We start from the raw sequence: 23102 nt of genomic DNA on the forward strand, positions 1-23102 counted from the left end.
TGGCATATGATCTCTCCTGGTAAGGGAAAGTACGTTCCACGTCCTTTTGTCTATTTAAAATCTTCTTTCTTTCTTTCTTTCTTTTTGTTTGTTTTTTGAGACATGATTTCTCTGTGTAACAGCCCTGGCTGTCCTGGAATTCTCTTTGTAGACCAGGCTGGCCTTGAACTCACAGAGATCCACCTGCCTCTGCCTCTTGAGTGCTGGGATTAAAGACGTGTGCCACCATGCACAGCCCATGTTTTTTTAAAGAAGAGAAAGAAGAAAGGAGGAGAGAGAGAGAGAGAGAGAGAGAGAGAGAGAGAGAGAGAGAGAGAGAGAGAGGCAGAGACAGAGACAGGGAGAGACAGAGACAGAGACAGAGATCTGCCTGCCTCTGCCTCCCAAGTGCTGGGATTAAAGGTGTATGCCACCATGCCCGGCCTATTGGATATTTTCTTTGTAACTGTTACGTTTATCATTTTGCTGGCTTTGTTAATGATTGGCAGGAACTCTTTGCATATGATGGATATTTATCCCTTTGATTATATACTAAATACGGTACTAAATACAGATTTTTCTTCCAATTTTGCTCCTTGTCTTCTTCTTCTTCTTCTTCTTCTTCTTCTTCTTCTTCTTCTTCTTCTTCTTCTTCTTCTTCTTCTTCTTCTTCTTCTTTAAAGATCAGTTTCTTAAGTTAGCAGACAAAGTGATGGGTTTTACTATCTGTTCTTTTCTTCCAAGTTGATTTATGGAATGTCTTCTGTGGAAAACTACCCCTCCCTCCTCTAAGTGTATCCAGATCTGTTGGCCTCTTCATTTTTTTCTTCTTTCTGGCTTTCATGTCAGGCTTAAGAAGATTAAAATGTCCTCTGTGTTTGTTCTATTTTTACAATTCTGAGTTATTATGCGATGACTTGTTTACTTTGTTTTGTTTCTGGATTTGTTCTTTTCTAATTTGGCCTGAAATGTGTTTTCGTGTAGAGTGTGATTGATTCTTACATGTTCAAACTAACGAGACACCTCAGGACCATGTGGATTATGTGACTGCTGACTGATGCTTCTCCACAGGGCTGAGAGGAACTCTCTGGAGAACAGCCTCCTGGAGGCCCAACAGCTGGCAACACAGCTGCAGACCCAGCAGGAACAGCTAGAAGGAGAGGCCCACGCCACTCAGCTTGCTCGCCAGGCCTTGCAAGGTGCTGCAGTGGGTGGACTCTCTGCACCCACCCCCAAGACATTGCTGGGAGGATCTCAGTCCCTATAGGTGTTGTTCTTGCTTCCTGGATCCTTGGGGGATGACCCAAGGGTTTGGAACTTGTGTGACTGTGAGTGATGCGCAGGGGCTTTGTTGCCAACAGTTCAGACCAGAGGTGCATCCACAGGGTTGGTACAGTGACCTACCTGGCCTGTTACATTCCTGGTACCCATGCACCCCACTTGGCCCACCATGTGCTAGCAGAGCAGGCAACCATCTCTAAAGTGGGTGATTTCAAGGGACAGGGGAAACACCAGGATGACACACCTGACGTTTCACAGTGGAAATGGAGCGGCTGAAAAGTGACTGGGAAGTCCGAGAGACAAAACTGCAGTGGGAGTTGGGACAGCTGCAGCAGCAGGCCGCACAGCAGGGGCAGGAGGCACAGCTGGCCTTGGAACACCAGGCACTGGCCCACAGAGAGGACCTGGCACGGCTACATAGGGAGAAGGTCTGTTTCCCAAGGGTCCACTTGGCCACTTCCCAGTGGTCTACCATGTCCTCCCAACAAACAGAGGTGGCAGAGCAGGGGGAGGTACTTGGCCGACCTTCACAGTTTAAGAGGTCAGGGAAGGTCTCGTGCAGCAGGGGGTAGGGTCGGGGTGGGGAAGGGGGGTGGAAAGGGGGGAAGGGGGGCTGCTGATGTGCAGGCCAGCTCCTATTCACAGAAGGACCTGAACCTAAGAATCCAATGCCCTAGCTTCAGGCTGATAAATGAGACTAAGCAGAGCCACATGCTTGTCAGAGCTGTACCACTAGTCATAGGCCCCTGGCGGCTTTGCATCCCATTCTTCCACCCACACATCCATCCATCCATCCATCCATCCATCCATCCACCTGTCCACCTATCCACTCATTACCCATCCATACACACCCACCTATCTATCCATACAGCCATCCATCCAAACACACAGCTGTCCAACCCTTCGTCTATACATATCCATCTACCTACCCATCCATCCACCCATCTCTATACTCATCCATCCACCTGCCCGTGCCCCTGCACCGATGGCACATGGTAGAGATTCAGAGCAACTTCAGATCTGCTACATAATTATGGGATGGTAGATGCTGAGACCCAGCCAGGCCCTTCCCAGCTTCTGTTTGGGAGACCTTGGAGAGAAAATAAAGCAAGAACTCACAACTGGGCCACCGACCTCTAGCTCTTCAGGGGTTAGGAGGCTTAACTCGGAGCCTCAAGTGCCTGCCAGTCTCCTATTCCTGACCTCACAACATGTCCTTTGCCTCGGCTAGGACACCCTCAGTTTATCCCTGGCTGAGGAGAAAGAGGTGGCTGCCCAGTGGATGGAACAACAAAAAGAGATCGTGACAAAAAATGCAGCTGAAAGGGAGGCTTTGGAGGAGGAAATCCGGTGTCTGAAACAGGAACGGGATGAGAGCCTCCTCCAACTGGAACATGAGATGCAGCAGGTGATGTTGGCGTGGGGACTGGGATCCATACCCACCTCACTTCCTTCTTGGTCCCGGGATTGAAGCCTTCCCCTAGCAGTTGCATCCTTTCCAGATTGATGCAGCTTTGGCTGCTATGGGAATCCTGGTGAGCAGACATCAGTCCGTCTATCTACACACCAGCCATTTATACACATGCCTACATACACCAAACCACCCATCCGATATTCATATATCATCTAGCCAGAAACTCCTTTATATACATATCCTTCCATTCATATAGCCATCTTCCTTCTACTTAGTTGACTATACGTCTTTCTTTCCGTGCTTACAGATCTCTACTCACACACATGCCCTTTCAGAAATCTACCCAGGTATCCATCCACACAGCCGACCAGCCATTCATTAACTTGCCCAGCCATCCATATATGGGCTCAGGGAAGCAACATATATGGGCGTAGACAGTGGTCAAGGCCCCACCCACCAGGCCACACTATCTATCCTCATCAGACTACAGCTTTCTGCTTCCCCCAAACAACCACAAGAAAGGAGATTTGGTAAGAGAGGAGATCAGGCTAAGAAGATGGCTTCCAATGGTTTCCCTGGACCCACAACATGACCACAATAATATTGTGCTCCAATGCTATGACACAGAAAGCCAGGCATGTGGGCAACGGTCACCACAGCAGCCAGTGGACTTTCCACTGGCCCTCTGCCTGTACAGTCTGCTGCCCCTCAGGTCAGGCGGCCAACATACCGAATCATGCCAGGTGGGGGAGATCCCACATGCCGAGCCTCCTGGAGGAAACTGACAACTTCAACCATAAGGCAGTTTTTTGGGGGGAGGCGGTTTTGGAGTCAGGGTCTCTCTGTGTAGCCTTGGCTGTCCTGGACTCGCTTTGTAGACCAGGCCGGCCTCGAGCTCACAGCGATCCACCTGCCTCTACCTCCCGAGTGCTGGGATTAAAGGCATGCACCACCACGCCCGGCTGCCATGAGGCAGTCTTTGGAAAACCTCAGGCAAGAAGAATGAGTCTGCATGGCGTGAACCTCAAGGGAACAAGACACTTGGCCACAAAGGACCATTTCCACTCAATTCTCCGTTCTTGTGCTCTGCTGGGCCTGAACTGCCTCGCTGCCGTCAAAGCCGCTCTCTGTCCTTCAGGAAGTTTTGCCTAAAATTTCAACAAGTATTTTCTTGCTTGCTCATTAGTGAGAACTTCAAGAAGGCGATGGGTGGATGGAAGGTACCAAGCCTCAAAGGTCTCATAGGCCAGGGATGGGCAGGTACCCAGCGTGAGGCAAAACAAAGAAAACATGAGTTCTAATAGGGAAAAAATATGTTAGAAGCCATAGAGGGGTGTTCCTGCCTCACCACCTCTCTTCCTCAGGGACCATTGTCATTCTTAAATTCCTCAGCAAGGCAACCCATCCTAGCTGCCATGGGTTAGTGCAAACACCAAAAGTTAGAGGTACAATGGCTGGAAGCTAAGGGGGTGCTCCCCAGCTACCCATACTTAAGACCAGAGGAGCCTCAACTAGGAATTCAGTCTGGGGGTGCTATGCTTGCTGCGACAGTTTTATTTCAGACAATACAACCAGGACAAGCCAGAGAACCGGTTTGATTTCAGCTTCCAGTTCGCCCAGAGAGCCAGTTTGGCCCATCACTCTCCTATTCTGTGTTGACCAATCAGGACTCTCCCTGAGCTGGTATCCAGGGCTCTTGGCGCTTCCCTGCCTGGCACGATCATGGATATGGCTGGGGCATGGTTGAAGTCTGTTTACAGCCCCGCCATCCTGGGAGCTGGGCCTCCCTGAGTCAGGCTGTTCTGTCCTGCTCATACCCTTAGTGAGACTGGTGTCCTTGGGGGTTTAGTGCTGTCAGTGGCTTCTTCCTGACCCCTGTAGGAAGCAATGCCCAGAATGATCAGGAATCCTGAGACACCAGTCTGCCCAGTGAAAACCAGGATTCTGGCCAGGGAAAGGTGGGAGGATCTCAAGGGAGGGAGTACCCGCAGGATGAAGGAGTATGTCACCAGGTGTGAACTCAGGATCACCCCCTGCTCAGCGGCAGGGTTTGCAAAGAAAAGCTGGCAGTTCTGCCAGGAAAAAAACAAGGAGCATTTTGTTGTGCCTCAGAGGGAGCCGTGGCACCTCCACTGAAGTTCTTAGCTCCCCAGCTCCATCACAGGTACCCTGTCTCCTCATGTCCAGGCCCTGTCTCTGAAGGATGCTGAGAAGAGCCTGCTGAACAAGGAGCTCTCTGGAGCTAACAGGGAGCTGGAAAGGGCCAGGCAGGAGGCCCAGAGCCAGCAAGCACAAGCTGAGGTGAGCCCTGCTGGCAGTTCCCAACCAAGGACCAGACAACTGCCTGGTCATGTGTGGCCAAGCAAGTCCTGGCAGAGCCTTCAGAATAGCCTCCTTTCTCTCTGGCCCTAGAAGTATGTGTCTTGAGTTTGTGCCCCCCTGATATCACTAGGTTTCCTGCTGGAAGACACTTCTGTCTCAACAGCAGGAGTAGCCAAGTGATTATGGCCTTCTATGCCTCAGTCCCTGCCTGTGGTGCTCTTCCACCCTGGTGCTCCAGGGAATCTGAGTTTATCAAGACTGACAGAAGAGCCAAGCTGGGCCATACGCTGGATCAGAACAGCCAGGGAGGGGTAGACCCAGGCCCAGGGCAGACCCACCTTCAGACCCGTATTGCATGAGCCTTACTTGCCTGTGCTCAAGCTGGTTCTAGTAAAACCCAGCTGTGGGCAGGCATAGAACTATTCCTGTCTTACTGTTGGAGAGCTAAGACTGTCCCTGTGGCCCTTGGAGAGGTATTCCTATTACCCCCCATGGTCATTGAGAGCAGACCACCCAGCTGCTGAGGCAGGTGTGTGGAGATGGCAGGCCCTTGGGGGAGGATGTCCTGGTGAGGCTGATGGAAGGAGGTAGGGGCACTGATCCCCAGTGCTGCATAGTAAGAAATAGTATGGCAATTAGATGTGACCCCCAACTCTGCCATATACATACTCTGATTGCTTCCATCATAGAATAGGGCAACCTAAGGGGTACCCAGTCCCCAGGAGCTCCCCCTTGCTCTTGTCCTCCCTGTTCCATCTCCTCTCACCCCTAGGCCCTCATCATGGCTGGGCAATACTTCCCTGGCACAGGCCTGGAGGGTTTTGCAGTGGCTATGTCCTTTTCTCTAAGCTGTACCCTTACGAGTCTCCACCCTATGGGCAGGAAAGCATCCTGAGACCCTAGAAGCTGCCATCTCACAGACCAGCCTCTTTGCAGGAGCCAACCCTGGTTTCTGGAATCTTCTCTCACGCTGGCCAAGTCTCCCCCTGGGCTAGAGACCAGGCCTTCCAGCCAGCAAGGCTCCTCGGGGAGCTCATTAAGGGTTCTTTTGCCACCTCAGCTTAGAAAATGGAAATTAAAACCCGCTGAGAGAGGGGAAGTACAGCCAAGGAACCTCAGCGGTGGGGTGACATGGCACTGAGCCACGGATGGGTGGAGGGGCCCGCTGGCCTGAGTCATCACTGCCTCCAGGAGCTGGTCCCCAAGATTCCCCTGGGAACCTCAGTTTCACTGAGCAAGCAGTTTTGGAACATGTGGGCACAGAGCCACGACCTGGCCATCTTAGGTGACTCGTGCCAGTTGAGAAGGAGAGCAGGGCCCAAGGGCCAGAGCAAGAGGTGGGGCTGGGAGAAGCCTGTATACAGCAGTAACCCCAGAAGGTAACCTGCAGGATGCAGGCGTGAGGCAGGGTCTCTGTGTACCTCTGTGGTGCCTCTCTGCAGTTCTGCAGGCTGGGGAGGGGCCCTGACACCATCGATAGTCCAGCCATTCTGCCTGGATAGTTCCATCCCCAGCCCCTCAGGCACAGTAGCCTGTCAAGCGGGAAGAGTGTTTTCTTCCAAGTGCTGAAGATCTTTCAGTCCTGGGAAAGAACCACATCCAGGCCTGGGATGGGGCCCAGAGTGAGTGGGGAAGAGTCCCAAGCAGGGGCTGTACTGGGCCTCGGTATAGCAGTGCCAGGGTGAGGAGAGTGACATCTTTATCTGTGGACAAGGAAGTGCTTCAAACTGAACCCAGGAGCTGGTGCCCAGAGGACCTCTGTCTCCCTTGGGTGCTCAGCAGACCCCTGGGCAGATAGGAATAGGCTGTGACATAACCCAACAGCACACCTGGGCTGTGCCGCATTCACACCCACTGTCACAACTGCAAAGCTACGATGATAGCATTCGGCAGGGGTGACTGGCACATGTATGTTTATAGATGGCAGAGTGGTAGATGTCCCCTATAGCCACTCACCCAGTGTAAAGTCCAGGAAACTGGGCACCCGGTGGACAGGACACGTGGTGAGTGGTGCCCAGTCCCTCACCACGTCTCTCCACTGGGATTCTAGCCTCCTCGCCCCACACTGATCCAACATTGACCATAGTGGATGTTGCAGTTCTTGGAGCGGGACTTAGGATGTTCCACACTCAGCCAGACCTGGGTGCCCCAAGTGACCAGAAAACTGCTTTGGAGTGGAGGCTCAGCTCCAGATCTATTTCTCGGTTAGGAAGTCCCACACGGTAGTGCCACTGAGAGCAAGACTTGTTCGCTTGCTAAGTAGCTGTTCCTACACCTCTCACCGCACACAAAGTGGGCTGAACAGAAAGGTTAGACAGAAAAGGACTCCTGAGACACCCCCCAACGGGTCCATGCCCACTCACTTGCCATGGCCTTATTGCTTGGGAATCCCCAGAAGAAAAGCAAAGACACGTGCTCACAAGGCGCACACTCCCAAGCTCTCGTTCATGTAGAGAACTTCTCAGAGCATTCGTCCCATGTGCTTCATCTCATGGGGTGGCAGGCGGGCCACAGACCAGCCTTCCAGGAGCCCAGTGGTTTCTCCATGCCTAGGCCACCATCACCACCATGACCAAAGAGCTGAGAACCCTCCAGATCCAGTTTGAGGAGGCCATCTCCACCCACCAGAGAGAGGCTGAAACTCTGAGAGAGAAGCTCCGGGAGATAGCAGCCGAGCGGAGCAGCGTGAGGACAGAGGTGAGATGGGCTCTAGAGGACATTGGGGGGTGGGGGGCTGAAAGAGTAAGGAGAGCACTCTGGGACCAGGAAGAGTCAAATGGTCCATTTGGTTCGGCAACCCGAGGCATTACTCAGAGGGGTGAAATGGCACCTGGCTCCTGTCATCAGCTGGGCAAAGCTGGCCATGGCCTAAAAGTAGAAGAAGGTATTGTTTCTAGGCTAAAGAGATAGATCTGGCTTCAAGAGAACTAGGCCTGATGGAGCTGAGGTACTGCTGAGAGAAAACGAAGCGGCTATAGTTTGCTACAGGAAGATGTGAGTCCCAGTCACTACCACTGGTCCTGCCCCATCCCAAGAAGAGCACCTCACCTGTGCTCCTGTTGGGGCAGGCAGAGGATGTAGGCATGGACGGTTGATCAGAACCACGGAGCACAGGCTCCAGGCCCTCCGCAGCCTAACCTTCACTTCTACACAATTCAGAGACAGATGCAGGGAGCTGTCATTGTTCAATGGTATGTCCTCTTCCCTCCTGGGAGGCCACTGTAACACAGGGGTGCGGAATTCTACCTAAGAACCCCGCCTGTCCACCTAATGAGCAATGGGAAGCCCCTAGGAAGCTGAGTTTAGGGTGCCCGGGACAGAAAGTCAGGAGAAGTGGGACGGTTGTGGGATTTTTAGGGACAGTCGTGGGCCCCGATGCTCACACAGAGGCCCCAGGAGCCACAGGATCACAACAGGGTTGGGGGACGGTCTTGGGCAGGGACAGATGAGGCCACAGCTAGGCCAGGCAGGGGCCCAGCAGGCTGGCAGATGGAAAGGTGTTTCTGAGGAGTTCTGACAGGACTTAGGGGTGCCTGGGAGAGGCAAGGGCAGGAGGGTATGTGGATTGAGGATGAAGGGGGGTTCAGCCAGAACCCAGGTGGGGCCTATGGGGACAAAGCGGCCTCACAGCTCCTGGGCTGTGTGCCAAGGCTGGCAGGCAGGGCAGCTGGCCTGGTGTGGTGAGGAGAGGGGCTCTCCCTCCCTCCCCAAGCACACCCCAAGGGGCCAGCCAAGAGCCCGGGAGAGGAAGAGAGCATGACTGAACATGACGGGCTGTTTATATTGGCCCCAAAGAGAAAGAGTTTCTTCCAGCAGATTTCAAAGTCAGGCCTGGTCAGCGGCCACACGGAGAAGCAAAGTGTGATTTCAAAACTGAGGACAGAAAGGAAAGAATTTGGGGAGGGGGCCCCCCATTTGTTCTGGCGAGATGAAGGGTATGAGCCTCACAGCAAGGTCAAGTTTTCAGTAAGGAAGCACTCCAGAAAGTGATAAGGGGTGACGACGGGAGTTGAAAGAGTTGGGGAGGGAGGATCAAGTGAAAAGAGAAATGATTGCAGAGAAAAGTGAGCAGAAGAGAGCATCAGGTTGATTTGGAATTTCCCCCACATTCAACTGGAGGAATTTGCAGGCTCCCACAGACCTTCTTGGGGTTCATGTAAATATGCACGCAGATGTAGACATACATGTTGATGCCTCCCACTTATGTGCACACTTCAGCTGACACACATCTATGAACACACCAAGTGATATGTACACACTAAGTAATATGCATATGCACACACCGTGCACACACACACACATGCATGCATGCATGCACGCACACACGCACAAACAAACAAATGCAGGGCTCCTATGAAAAAACATACACATGTGCATGTAGGTGAATAGCAAACACACATGTGTACTTAGAAGCACATCTACCACACATGTGTAAACAGACATTTACATGCATGCACACATATCCTTTGGGTGTGCACCAAAGCACACATGTATGTATGCATGCATGTATGCACACACAGGCCTCCCCGCTGCCACCCCTCCCCTGCTTGCCTTGCTGTGCTCCTCCTGCAAGCTCTGGAGCTGCCTCCCTGCAGGAAATTTCAAAGGAGACTGTTTATACAACTTCTAGTAAAGAAATAATTATTATAATCACATTAAGCGATTTGGCTGTAAAATTCCTGCAAAAGGGATGGATGTCCTCAAAGGGCTGTGGGCGGGGGTGCTGGACAGTGGGGGAGGAGGCGGCCTGGCAGCAGGAGGGCCCTTCCCCCATTTGTTTTGCTTATTTTCATCTCCCCTACTCCGGGAAATGAGTGCAACTCCTTTTATGATGGACAGGCCCTTTCTCTGGTCCTTGACCTTCTGGGTGGATTCTGCTGAGCTCAGCGGAAAATGCTCTGCACGGTTGTGGCTCCCACATGTGGGGGGTGGGCGGGGAGCAGTGGGGAGGCCCTGGCCCTTCCCAAAAACAGAACAACAATAACAGCGGGCGGACTCTGGAGCCAGGCCGGCCGGGGGCCTGGACAATGTCCCGTGAAAACAGCCAGCAAAGAGGGGTTTGCTTTTGGCAAACCAGCCACTCCAACATCACTGAGTTCTTGTGGCTTCCTCTCCCAGCGTGTCCCTGCTGGCTTCCTCCACCTCCTCCCCAGGGACACTTGAGGGCCAGGATGGAGCCTTCTCTGAGGCTTCTAGTTGGAGTTGTAGGCTGAGACTTGGAAGCCTCAGCAAGTCCATACCCCATGGCCTATGAGTTAAGAGTGGCCTACCCTTCCTCCACACCCTTCCATATAGGACCTGGGCGCCCAGAGATGCCTCATGCTCTAGGGAAGAAAACCAAGAATTGGTACCCACTGCGGTGTGCAGGCACTATCTCTGTTTCCAGCACGATAGAGTCACCCACTGAGCCATGGGCCAGCCAGCATGGCCCCTTGTTTTCCCTGGGTCAGCCCACAGAGGTACTAAGTGGCCTCCCTCCTGTTTGAGGGTATCCATGTTCCTGTGGGTTGAGCCTTGCCTTAAAAGACTCCTGTGATGTGCATAGTCTCCTGCTTCAGCAGCAGAGCAGCCTGGCCTGAGAGGCCCTGAGTCTGCTAGAGAATCTGGAGGAAACGGGTGCCTGAGATCTCCTCCCCCCTGACCCCACGCACCAGGATGCTGACCAACTGCCTACGTCCTGGGTTAGTGGGTACGAAGGGCTATGAACAGCGCAAGCTGATGTGTGGACAAAGCCATGTCCCAAGCAGGCCCTGTTGACCACTGATCCACATTTCAGGGTTCAACAGAGTGGATACAGGGCAGACCTAGGCCCGAGGGGGTGGGGGCGGGTCAGAGTGAAGGCTATCTGGGCCTCAGGGATTTGCTTTGTATTTCAAGTGCTGGGTGATGCCCAGTGATGCCCAGATAGAGTCAGAATCCTGTACTCCCTCTGGTTCCTGAAAGCAGCTTTCCTGAGCGCCAATGGCCCATGGTATCCTAGCTGCTTACCAGATCATATTTCTCCCTTAGGCTGAGGGGCTGCAGGCACAACTGAACATGGCTCACGAAAGGCTGGCTGAACTGCGTCAAGAGCTTCAGGACTGTGAGGAAAGCCGTGAGGGGCTACGCAGGGAGGCCTTGGAGGCTCACCGGGCACTGGACAATGAGGTTCAAGAGAAGGATTTATTGCTACACTCCAACACCAAGCTGCGGGCCACCATCCACAGGGCTGAGCAAGAGAAAGCCAGGTGTGACAGCCACCCTATAGAGTAGTTACAGGGGAGCCTGCAGCCCTGCTATTCAATCAGGCCATAGTGAGAGAGCAGGGCAGAGGCAGGCGGATCGCTGTGAGTTCGAGGCCAGCCTGGTCTACAATGTAAGTCCAGGATGGCCAAGGCTACACAGAGAAACCCTGTCTCAAAAAAAAAAAAACAAAAAAAAAAAAAAACAAAAAAACAAAACCTTTGCCGGGCATGGTGACGCACGCCTTTAATCCCAGCACTCGGGAGGCAGAGGCAGGCGAATCGCTGTGAGTTCAAGGCCAGCCTGGTCTACAAAGTGAGTCCAGGATGGCCAAGGCTACACAGAGAAACCTTGTCTCGAAAAACCAAAAAAAAAAAAAAAAAAAAAAAACAGGAGAGAGCAGGACACGGGTAATCGCCTCTGACCTGGGCTAGAGGGACGGTAAAGGCACCCTTTAACTGCCCAATTTTAAATGCCTACAAATGAATGCCAGCCAAGCAGGGAGACTAGCCACCAGGCCTACCTCTTCCTGTCCTCAAGGAGTTCCCATCCAGTAGGCATAACAGGCTAGGGAACCGAAGTCCCTGTGAGTGGCTCGTAAGGCTGGGCTGGACATGGGGTCTCTGGGGGGTGTGATAGAGAGGTGAGGAGGGGTGGGATAAAAAGTTGCTGAGAGGTGAAAGTGGACAGGGACCATATTTCTGGCTGACCGAGTGAGACTCACACTCCGAGCCAAAAGTAACGGGAGCCCTCCAGAGATTATGTCTTAAGGCAGTGTGTAGAGTGCACACACAGAGGAGCAGGTCCGCGCGGAGGTTGTGGGGGAGCTCTGGGCCCAGGGTCCAGCCAGCCTATGGCCTGCTTAGTTTTAAGCGGTCCAAGGAGGAACAGGAGCAGAAGCTGCTGTTGCTTCAGGAGGCCCAAGTAGCAGCCCAGAAGGAAGCCTGTGAGCTGAGGACCAGGCTGCAGGAATTGGACCGGGCCCAGGCAGATGCCCGTCGGAAGCTCCAGGAGTGCCACAGACAGGTGAGGGACCCTCCACCCACCCAGGCTGCCCCTATCCCTGCCTCATTGCTATCCTGGGTGACTGTTTCTTACTCCTGCTCTTTTTGTAGAGTGACATTAGCCAGTGCCACTTTCATAGTGGGAGTCAGAGCTAACTCACAGCTGCCTCCCATACTCCCCAGTCAGCACCCCAAAGAGGAGCCCCACTTGGCAGATCTGCAGAGTAGGCGAGGTTGGATCCCAAGCCCTCTGCCCAGAACTGAGGTCCCTCGAATATGGACAACCCCTAAAGGGAGGGCATGTGAGAAGACACGGGGCGGGGCAGGGGGTGTCACTGGAGCTTCTGGGTCCATGGCCCCTCAGCACCGCCCCCATGATCCCAGGTAAGGACACTGGAAGCTCAGAACCAGAGGAAGAGGCAGGAGGTGAGTGAGCTGCAGGCCCGAGTCTCTAGAGATGCACAGCAGCGGAGGAAGAGCTTGCGAGAGTCACTGGAGCTGCAGAGGCAGGTGGCTGAGGCCCAGGCTGCCCGTGACAGTGTCCAGAAGGAGGTAGGAAAGCTATTTGTCCCTCTTAGAAGGACCACTGAGTTCTGGTCCAAACAGGGACCAAGACAAGGTCCATGGGAACACCTATGGGGGAGGCAGGAGGCAGCGAGTGGGCCAGGTGAAAAGGATCTGATGGCGAGGGGGGTTGGTTACAACTGTAACCTTGTAATTTCCCCAGATTTGTTTTAGAAAAGAGCCAAATCTTGTCCAGGTGTTGGGCAGAGTTCTGAACAGGAGCCAGCTGGGGAGGCCTCAGGACACTGAGTTAATGCCTAGGCCCACATCACACATGTCCAACACCCACACAAATACCCCCAGGCCCTTGACACACATAACCTCTATTCTGGCTCCCAAGACACTCTGTCCAACCACAACCAGGACTGTAGTTCAGTGTATGAAAGGTACTGCATGCTACTAGGGACAGAGGGGCCTTTCTGAGCCCAGCAGTCCCTGGCTTTCAGATCCAAACTGCATGCCTGGCCGTTTTGAACACCAGTCATGCCTAGAATGTGGGGGGGGGTAGCTCCCAAGCACATGTGACCCGGAATGACCTCAGCCCCACACCTCCTTCTGTGAATAAGGCTATTGTTATACTGCAGCCACCCAGAAAGGGAGATGAGGCCAGGCCCCCCTGTTCTGGCCCAGGGGAAGGGAGCAGGCTGCCTTTCCCCCTTCCCCACAGCTGGTACGTTCCCTGCTCATGCGTGCACAAGTATGCAGGGTACAGATGTCGTCCCGTGGCAAGAAACATAACACACAATGCATACTTTGGTCATGACTCTGCAGCAGCAGATGAAAAGGAGTGGCTGAGGTGGGTCCCTAGCAGGAAGGGGCAGTCAGTCTAAGGCCCTAACTAGCTGAGACTTTGCAGATGGCCATCAGCTCAGCGCTCTCTGCTGCTGAGTGGTGGGCGAGCCACCATGCTGGAGGGGGCACCCCTCACCTGACCTAGTTATAGCCACCTGCTAAGCACACTAGGGGGCAGATCTTAGGGTCCCTTTCAGAACCCAAGAGTCTTCAAAGGATATACTGAAGAGGATTTTCCTATTGGCCTGGCTGTGCCTTTGGTCAGCCAGCCTAGATGTCAGAAGCCTACATCTGAGCCCCAACATGCCTTCCTCCAGGTTCTAGAGCTCCGGCATAAGTTGGCCAAAGTAGAGGCAGCAGGGGAGGCCCGGGAAAAGCAGCTTGAGGGGCATCTCTGTGAGAGTCAGAGGGCTGAGCAGACCCTGCGGGCCGAGCTGCACAGAATCACAAGGAAGCTGCAAAAGACCAGCAGCCAGGCTGACAGCCTTCAGACCAGCCTGGACAATGCCTGTAGCCGAATCCACATCCTGGAACAGGAGCTGGCCCAGGCTGAGGACACCAGGCGGGATGCAGAGGCCCAGCTGAGACGGATGAGCTCCACACTCCGCAGTGGCCTGGGGCTCCGGAGTCAGAACCTCTTGGCCTCTCCAGAGCAGCCCCAATCTCCCACAAAAGGTCAGTGTTTTAGACTCTCTTCTGTCCCCAACCTGAGTACCCCCCCCCAACCTTTCCTTAGGCCTCACATCCCACATATTAAGGAGGCTGGACCAGTCCTAACAACTTAGGAACCTGTGCTTCCTACAGCCTTGTTCCCAGCTCCTCTAGGCAGGAGGCGCAGAAAGACAGCACAAGATATCTACGTGTCTGTCCCTACCCATGTCCCCTCGCCTCTCCCCTCTTGCAGGCAGCTCCCAGACTGGCCCTGGATGGCAAAGGGCCAGTCCCCCTACTTCATCCTACTCCCCAGCCCCACGGCCCTCACCTGTACCAGGAGACCCTGACTCAGAGATCATCGATGTGGCCTCCGTAAGGGATGCCCTGAGGGACTTGGTGCAAAAGCTTCAGGAAGCCCAGCAGGAGCGGGTAAGACAGGGCTGGGGTCTTCCACACCCACATGGGCATACACCCCCCCGCAAGGACTCTGGGAGGCAGGGAAGGACTTCATCACTGTTCATCTGTCTGGCCATCCCCAGGCCTGACGAGACCCTGGAAAACACTCTGAGGTCAGTTTTTAGACTGCCCTGTTCTGACAGACACCAGGAATGCCACCACCTCTCAAACCCAATTGCCTCACATGTCACAGGGCCATACTGTCCTTCAGAGTAGGCAGTACATGGCCTGCTGAGGCATTCTAGAGACTGAGGACACTGCACTAAGACACCTAGGCAGGACACCTGAGTGTCCCCCACAGTCTCCCATATGGGGACACTCTCCCCTATGGCTATTCATTGATGCCCTTGGTCTCAGGACTCCACCAGGGACACAGTGGCTATCCCTTTATGACTTCCTAGGTAACAGGTGATCTGGGGACAGATAATCACAGGGTCCCCAGGGGTTGCCTACCTCTTCTCTTTGAGCCCTCACTTCCCCCAGTAATAGACCTGGGGTAGGTTTCTCAGCTCTAATCTTTGGCCTACTGCTTCAGCCTCCCATGGGCAACCCTGACAGCTCCCCGCTCTACACCCATACCCCAAATCTGGGTTCTTCGGGCCCTGCCCTTTCTCCATCCTGCCTTCCCAAGCTAGTGTAGCAACACGGCCACCCATTGTAGTTGACCTTCCCTATAGCTTGTGGCCCACCTCATCCTACTATCTGGCCCCATGTGCTATGGGTGAGACCAGGAGCTGCCTGACTGGCCTCCCAGATCACTAGTAAATATCTTGTCCCCCTCCTTCTTGCCTGCCAGACCACACTGCTGAGTCCATTCTTTCTGCCTAGGACAACTCTCGCATCCAGTTGGCCAGTCTGAGCAGCCAGCTGAGCGAGGCAGAGAGTGAGCGTATCCACCTACAGAGCCGTATAGAGCAGCTACAGAGGAGCCTGGCAGATGCAGAGGAAGGTGAGCCCCTCCTTCCTATGAAGGAGCCTTTCCACACCCCTCCCTTCCCTGGCCACTGTTAGTGTGCAGCCTTGGGAGGGCTCCCGAGTAGGCCTGGGGCTGTGCCCAATCCCCAGGATGACTCAGTACCACCTTTCTCAGTGGTGGCTTCCCATTAGAGAGATGGACTCCAGAGACCTCTGAGATCTGCTGGATCTGGCCATCCTCCACCTCCCGCAGCCTCGCCTCAGACCAGCTGCAGCTGTGCCCTCCTCTTGGCACCCTCCCTTCCAGAAAGGCACATGACTTCCCTTGTTACCTCCCCAGAGAGGTCCTTTGCGTGGGTCTCCCTTCACTGTTTTAAACTTGCCCCCTCCCCAAAAAAAAGCAGTGCAGGGAGGTGGCCCAGAGTCTAGAAAAAAGAAAGGAAGGATGATGGCAAAGGAAGCAGGTCAAATGCAGGGAGCAGTGACCCAAGGTCAAAAAGTCAAACCCAGAACTACCATCCCTACTCCTACTGAGATGAGGAGCCTCTCCCATCCCTATACCCAGGTGGCACTGGCCTCAGCTCACTGAGTCTACTTGCAGTCTGTGAACTGGGAAGGGGCAGTGCCAAGAGGCAGTGACCCCATGGACCAGCCAAGCTTGAGAGCCTCAAGTCATACTGCTTCCCCGACAGGCCAGCACAGGGCAGAGAGCGCACTGCACAGTGCCCAGGCAGCTCGGGCCCTGCAGAAGGAGGCATTCCAAAGGCTGGAAGCAGAGCACCTGGCAAGCACACGTGCCGCAGGCCAGGAGAGGCGGAGGCTGCAGGTAGGACTCCTGGAAGGTCACTACAGACAAACCAGATGGTCATCAAAACATGGGCGTTGGGCCCATCCCCAGCAGAGTTCTCTCTGAGGTGGTCCTCAGCCTTATTTTACAGATTGGTGAAACTGAGACCTGGTGGGGGGGGGGGGGCAGAGCTTCCTCCAAACATCAGGGAAACTGGGTCCCCTGGGCCTGTTTCCGAAAGGATAAAATTGGCAAGCATGGGAGGGAATGGGGTGGTAGAGTCTCCAAGAATCCCTCCAAGGAGGGGAGCTTCAGGTGAATGCCTTTAGGCATCATGGGTACCACAGGCTTCCACCTAAGCTGCGACAGAAGAGGCAAATACCAGGTCAAACTGGTTGCCAACCCCACCCACGCCTAACACCGGCCTCCATGCAGGATCACGGCGGCGGGGGGTAGGGGGGGTGGGGGGTGGATCTAACAATCCTCAGAGGCCTTCTGTACACAGTAGTCAGGTGGGCAGGGCCTTGGCCCAGGTTGAGGGGCCTCCTGCAGGGAATGGAAGGCGGAAGACAGAAGCCATACTGCCTCCAGGAGCAGCTTCCACGTCTGCCTAGGAGGTTTGTGAGAAGAATTTCAGACAGACTCTCCTGAGCACGGCTGTTGTAGGGATGGGGAGATGCGTATGGAAGGACTTAAGTGGCTTTAGTGGACGGTGACACGATTGGTGACGTACTCAGGAGCTGAGGGAACCAGAGAAGTCAGGGGTGACCTGCTAGGCTAGATCAGTTTTCTTTTACATGTATGTTCACTTGTGTATGTTTTCTGTGAACAAGCCAAGCAAAACTAAAAACAGCTTATCACTTTTGGCTTATTCATTCAGACGTGGACTTTCTAAACCCTTACACAGATAATATGATTGATACACTGCCAGTGTGATGTCTTTCCTGGATACCCTTGGCCTGGAGCAGGGTGTTGACTCTTTTTGTCACCATTTTTAAATATTTATATTCTTATTTAATGTATATGAATGTTTTGTCTGCATGTATATCTGTATACCAGAAGAGGGCATCAGATCCCATAAGACAACAGTTATAGATGGTTGTGAGCCACCATGTAGTTGTTGGGAATTGAACCCAGTACCTCTGGAAGAGCAGCTAATGCTCTTAACTGCTGAGCCACCTCTCTGGTCCTTCTTTTTGTCTATGGATCTTCAAGCACAGATTCAATGACATGCTCCTCCTAATGTGCTGTTCCCACATCGGCGGACGGTGGAGAATGGCCTTGGTTCCAGTCAAATGCTTTATCCTCAATCCTACCAGAGCCAAGGCTGGCAGCAGCCCCCACTGCACCCCATTTGCCCAGCTGAGCTTTTGCATTCTGGCCTTTTGTGTTCATTTCCAGTTGGTTCAGCTACCTGGCTTTGGTTTCTATCCATTTTTGCCTTTTCAAGGTGTTTACCCCATGCCACGGTGATGAGGTACGGTTTCTCCTCAGATTGTACCCATGCTTATGTCTCTGAGCTTCCTTTGAACTCTTACTTTCTTGTCTGTGAAAAGTCAGTTCATTCTTTGTTTTTCCTTCTTCCTCCAGCCTCAGTTCTCAGGTGTTTCTCAAGGTGTCAAGGGTGGGCGATCATTGCTGTGCTGAGGGTCCTCCCACCGCTGGGCTGGGTCTCCTTTCCATGTCCCAGGGATCACTGTCTCTTTCCTTCCTGGCCGCTTCTGCCCGTGTCTTTGTCCTGAGGATCTGTCTGTTCCTGAATCTCCTCTAGATTAACCTCAGGGAGGCTGCCTGCCACCAAAAACCCCGACTTGTGCATTGAGTTTCCATATCCATTCCTGCTGCAGCCCCGGGCTTTCTACCCTCAATCCGCCATAGCCTGCGCTTGTCCAACAGCCTCCCGTGACTTTGCAGCTTAGGACCATTAGCTGATGATCTAAAGTCCCTCATGCAGGAAGCCTGTTCTCAGCTCGAGGCAGCACTGGCACAAAGGGCCTCTCCTGGGGAGAGCTGGCAGTCTTCCCACCAAACGCCCTGTTGAAGGTCCTCCAGGTTTGTAAGGGGGTTTGCAGCGTCCAACCCCTTGTCATTCTAAAACTGAGATTCTGGCCCTGGGCCAAGTTCTGCTCAGCTTCTAGGGCTCCAGCTCCCAACCATGGGCCCGCTCAGGTTGACTCACAGGACAGTGAGAGCTAGACTACTTGGAACAGTCTCTGCTCCTCCCCTGATCCCAGCTCAAAGCTCTTGTGTGACTGGATGAGGCTAACCCAGCAATAGATTTGTAGCCTTCACTTCCTCTACATCGTGCCTTGCTATGTGACCTCACATGATCTTAGCACAGCAGGGTAAGATGTAAGAGCCCTCAGAACCCGAGTTTTATGTGGCTTCAATAGCATGAGGCGTTCCAGATGGCATCATAGCATGGCGAGGAAGACACCATGTGGCCCTTTTCCCCTGAGACGGGCCTGCTTTCTCTTAGACTTCAGGCTTCTTGTTGGCCCCTCTCGGATGTTCTGTGTAGATGTGACAGTCCCATGGGTTCTTCGGATTTTTCCTAGGGCTCTCTCCAAGGTGGATACCAGAAGACTCACTCCTCTTTAAAATTCAAAAATCTTGCCAAGTTTGAGTGTGGTGGTGAGTGCAGCACTCAAATGGTAAGGGCAGGAGGATTGTCACAAGTTCAAAGCTAGTCTGCTTCATATAACAAGAGAGCTCCAGAATTACCAAAGCGTTGCCTGGCAACAGTCCCTCTATCACCTTCGCCTGTCCGCTCTGAACCCAGCAGAGTCAAGTCACCTGACTTCTGTCCATGGCTCTTCCCACTTTAGAAACATCTCAGCCAGGGCTATAACCCCAGCTAGTCCAGAAGCTGACGCAGGAAGACTGAAAAGTCAAGGGCCGCCTAAAACACTGACCGAGTTCAAGGAAAACTCTGACTCAAAAAACAAAACAAAACAAACAAAAAAGAAAGAAAGAAAGATGGCTGAAAATGTGGCTCAGTAGTACAGCTTTTGCCTAGCATACACAAGGGCCTAGGCTTAATCTCCAGTACACAAATAAACAATAACACCCTTTTCTTCATCAATTCTCTTCTTAACGCTTTGTCCTAAACTGAACTCCCACAGCCCCCTCTCCCCCGTCTCCTATTTTTACTTCCTGTCACTGTTCCCCCAAACCTGAGAACTCAGGGCATCAGTCTTTTTTGCATCCCAGGCTGTGACCTTCATTTTTCTGATGGCTGGAACTCTGGCCCCTGCCCCACCTCACCTTGAAAATAACACTCTCTTTAATTAGGGGGCCTCAAACCTGACCTGTCTGAATGCTGCTCCGTGGTTTTTGTTTTTTGTTTTGTTTTGTTTTGTTTTCTGTTGTTGTTTTGTTTTCTACTTTGCATATCTTTGAAGAGAGGAACTCTGGCTTTGTTGGAAGTTGAAGCCAGTAGAAACTTTATGCACCCTATCCTGACATCTTAAGCCAGGGAGGAAGGCAGAGAGAGGTTCCAGTGTTCCCCTGGTGTGGGGAGCCATGATGCCCAGCATCAGGGTAGCATCTTGCCAAAGACCCTCTGTCCTGGGAACAAAGAGACAAAGGCCTGAATTCCTAGTGACACCGCTTCTCCAAGCTTGCCAGTGTGGGATCCAGAGGGGCGTAGCGGGCTACCTCGTCCATCTGAGCCAGGTTCCCTGGGCTTTGGAGTTCTCCTCCTAACCCTCCCTCTCTCAAGCAGAAGACAGCTCTCTGTTCTCCTCCATCTGTAATCGCTTCTCAGCTCAAGGAAGACTTCACTTCGTCTTGACAGAAGTCTCCTAAAATCTATCAATATTGTGCCACCATTTCCTTCTAATCCTAGCAAAATGCTATTTCGTCCTGGCCAGCTGGAGGCCTGGGGACATGGCTACTCTTATGGCTTCCCAGTGCCCCTTTGCTACGGCTGGGTAGTTGCTGGCCCCCACAGGGCTGGCCTGGTGCCCCTCCCAGTTCTGCCAAACCTAGGGCGTATTCCAAAGCAAGCCTTGCATTTTGTACAACTCCTTTCACTTTCACGGACTGACCCACCCCGCCCCCTTCGGCTCACATAAGCCAATGTGTTTGTCAAGAAAAAAGTTAATTAAAAACATATTTTTCTAATTAAATGGTAGGCTGTGCTATGCAAACAGTACAACTCTTGTTTGAGAGCAACTCCTTCCCGTTGCCAGGGCTACCCCAGGACCCAGCAGAACAAGGGGACACACAGGGCTGCCCTGAGAACCTAGAAGAACAGCAAGGCACACAGGGTTATCCTGGGGACCGAGCAGAATGACGGGACACACAGGACTACCCCCAGGGACCCAGCTGTATACACAGCCATGTCCATAGCATGAGAACATTTACCCACCCATCACCAGGGCACACGCATCTGGAGAGGCTTCCAAGTGGAAGAACCAAGAGTTGTTCCTTATGCACACACTCCTCATGCCCCAGTGGAGAGGTTATTAATGTTCCCTGTGGACTGGCACAGAGTCACATCTCCAGAGTCCCAGTGGGACCTGAAGAGCCCTTGGACTCCCGCCCAGTCCTCCCCTGTAGCAAGCTCCACTGGCTTTACAACAGCCACTGCTGCCTCTCCTGCTGGCTTTAGGAAGCTCCAGACCACGCTCTAAGATCAAAATCTGGGCCCACCTGGCTTGCCCTGCAGGCACACGTTACCAGGGGCTCGCATCTTAGACCTGAGGCCACAGTTGCTGTCAAATGTTTGCAGCTGTAACTCCTTAACAATGTCATATTTGTTTGGATTCATTTGAGCTAAGAATGTTTCATGCTATTTAAAAAAAAAAAAAAAAAAAAAAGAATGATTGAGCTTCCTGTCCTTGTCTATCACTGAAATGATAGAAACTGGCTAGGAATTAACTTTTCTAGAAAGGTAAACTCCTCCACTCTACAGCTCCAGTCATCCACACCAACCACTCCAATCATGGCCAGTCTTAGCCTTTGTCCATTTCTTGGGTCAGTGTGTCTTTTGGGAGTTAGGCATGCCTAGGATCTGTTGATACATTCTGAGCCTCAGTTGACCTTCACCCGTATGCAGATGTATTACAGGAATGCATGTGCACAATGGTTTACTGCAGGGGGAGGGCGGGTCTGGAATCATTCGAAATAGCCCTAACCATTGCAGGGTTTTTGTTGTTACTGTTCCTGTTGCTTTTAATCTGCCTTACCCAAAGTCTGTCTTTACAAATAATCAACTTTTATCTCTTCTCGCATTTTCATCTCATTTACTCATTCCATCTCTTTAAATATACCTTCTTCGTGTTGTCTTTTTGTTGGCATTTTCTAATTTTTTAAAAGTGGAAAAAGTGAACTTTTGACATTTGAGCTTTCTTTTAGAATTTTCCCTAGTTGTGACATGGTATGTGTCTTGTCCTGCAGTAGTTTTTGTTTGTTTGGCCGGCTGGTTGGTTGGTTTGGGTTTTTCAGAGTCATATAGGCCAGGCTAGCCTCGAACTCAGTACATAACCAAGGGTGACTTTGAACTTCTAATTTTCCTGTCTCCACCTTCCAAGGACATAATTTTCAGGAAGTCACCGTCGTGCCTAGTTTATGCAGTGTTAGGGATCAAACCCAGGACTTCATGCATTCTAGGCACGTGTTCTAACAACTAAGCTACATCCAGACTTCCTGAGGTTTTGAGTATAAATTCTCACCCTTTCTTTCCTTTCCCTGTACTTCTTTTGTCACTGTGTGCTATTGTGCATGCCTTGTGCACACGCTCCCTGGAGAGGTTGGGTTCTGACCCAGAGGACCACTTGTTTGGGTCAGTTTCATTTGGGTCTTTATCTCCATGTGGGCTTGCCAGCTGCTTATTGGCTGGGTGGTTTTGGTTCGGTTTTTGTCTGTTCACAGGGTAGACACTGCTTGAGATGTGCTAACAAGATTTTGAAGGAGAATATCAAAACCACAGTGGTTGGCGTGCTCAGATAGGAGGGCTAGCATGAAGCAGACAGCAGTGTCTGTAACCATGGCATTGAGGAGTGTCAGGGGGACCCTGGAGCTCATTGACAGGCCAGCTTAGTGGGATAAATGAGCTCTAGGTTCAGTAAGATAACCATGTCTCAAAAAATGCGAGGAGCCCATTGGTGGTGGCGCACACCTTTAATCCCAGCACTGGAGAAGCAGAGGCAGGTGGATGTCTGAGTGCAAGGCCAGCCTGGTCTACAAATCGAGTCCAGGACAGCCAGGACTACAAGAGAAACCCTGTCTCGAAACACAAAAACAAAAAAAACACAAAACAACAACAACAAAACAAAACAAAAAACAAAACAAAAAAAATGTGGGACCGGGCATGGTAGTGCACACCTTTAATCCCAGCACTCAGGAGGCAGAGGCAGGCGGATTGCTGTGAGTTCGAGGCCAGCCTGGTCTACAAAGTGAGTCCAAGACAGCTAAGGCTAACACAAAGAGACCCTGTCTCAAAAAACCAAAACAAAAAACAAAAAGAAAAACAAAACAAAACAAAAAACAAAAAACAAATGTGAAGGAGTTGGAAAGATGGCTCAGGCATTAAAAGTGCTTGCTTCTTTTGAAGAGAACCCAGGTGTATACAATTCCCAGTACCCACACGGTGGTCACAGTACTCTGTCACCCCAACTCTAGAGATTCCACTCACTGCCCTTTTCTGGCCTTCACAGGCATCAGGTGTGCATGTGGCACACACATTTACATTCAAGCAAACTCT

At 52.3% G+C, this 23102-nt stretch overlaps 1 protein-coding gene across 1 annotated transcript in view; it reads left to right on the forward strand.

Annotated features, from left to right (window-relative positions):
* The window catches only part of Crocc2 (ciliary rootlet coiled-coil, rootletin family member 2), a 58634-nt gene that overhangs the window by 29422 nt on the left and 6110 nt on the right, over positions 1-23102 (forward strand). Inside the window, 12 exon segments of the mRNA XM_051154378.1 lie at positions 1051-1178; positions 1519-1688; positions 2492-2668; positions 4862-4975; positions 7550-7693; positions 11006-11223; positions 12085-12244; positions 12607-12774; positions 13896-14253; positions 14483-14661; positions 15517-15637; positions 16296-16429. Of these exon segments, the coding sequence (XP_051010335.1) occupies positions 1051-1178; positions 1519-1688; positions 2492-2668; positions 4862-4975; positions 7550-7693; positions 11006-11223; positions 12085-12244; positions 12607-12774; positions 13896-14253; positions 14483-14661; positions 15517-15637; positions 16296-16429 (2071 nt within the window).

This window comes from Acomys russatus, chromosome 12, assembly GCF_903995435.1.
Source record: "Acomys russatus chromosome 12, mAcoRus1.1, whole genome shotgun sequence".
In the NCBI taxonomy this organism is placed as follows: Eukaryota; Metazoa; Chordata; class Mammalia; order Rodentia; family Muridae; genus Acomys; species Acomys russatus.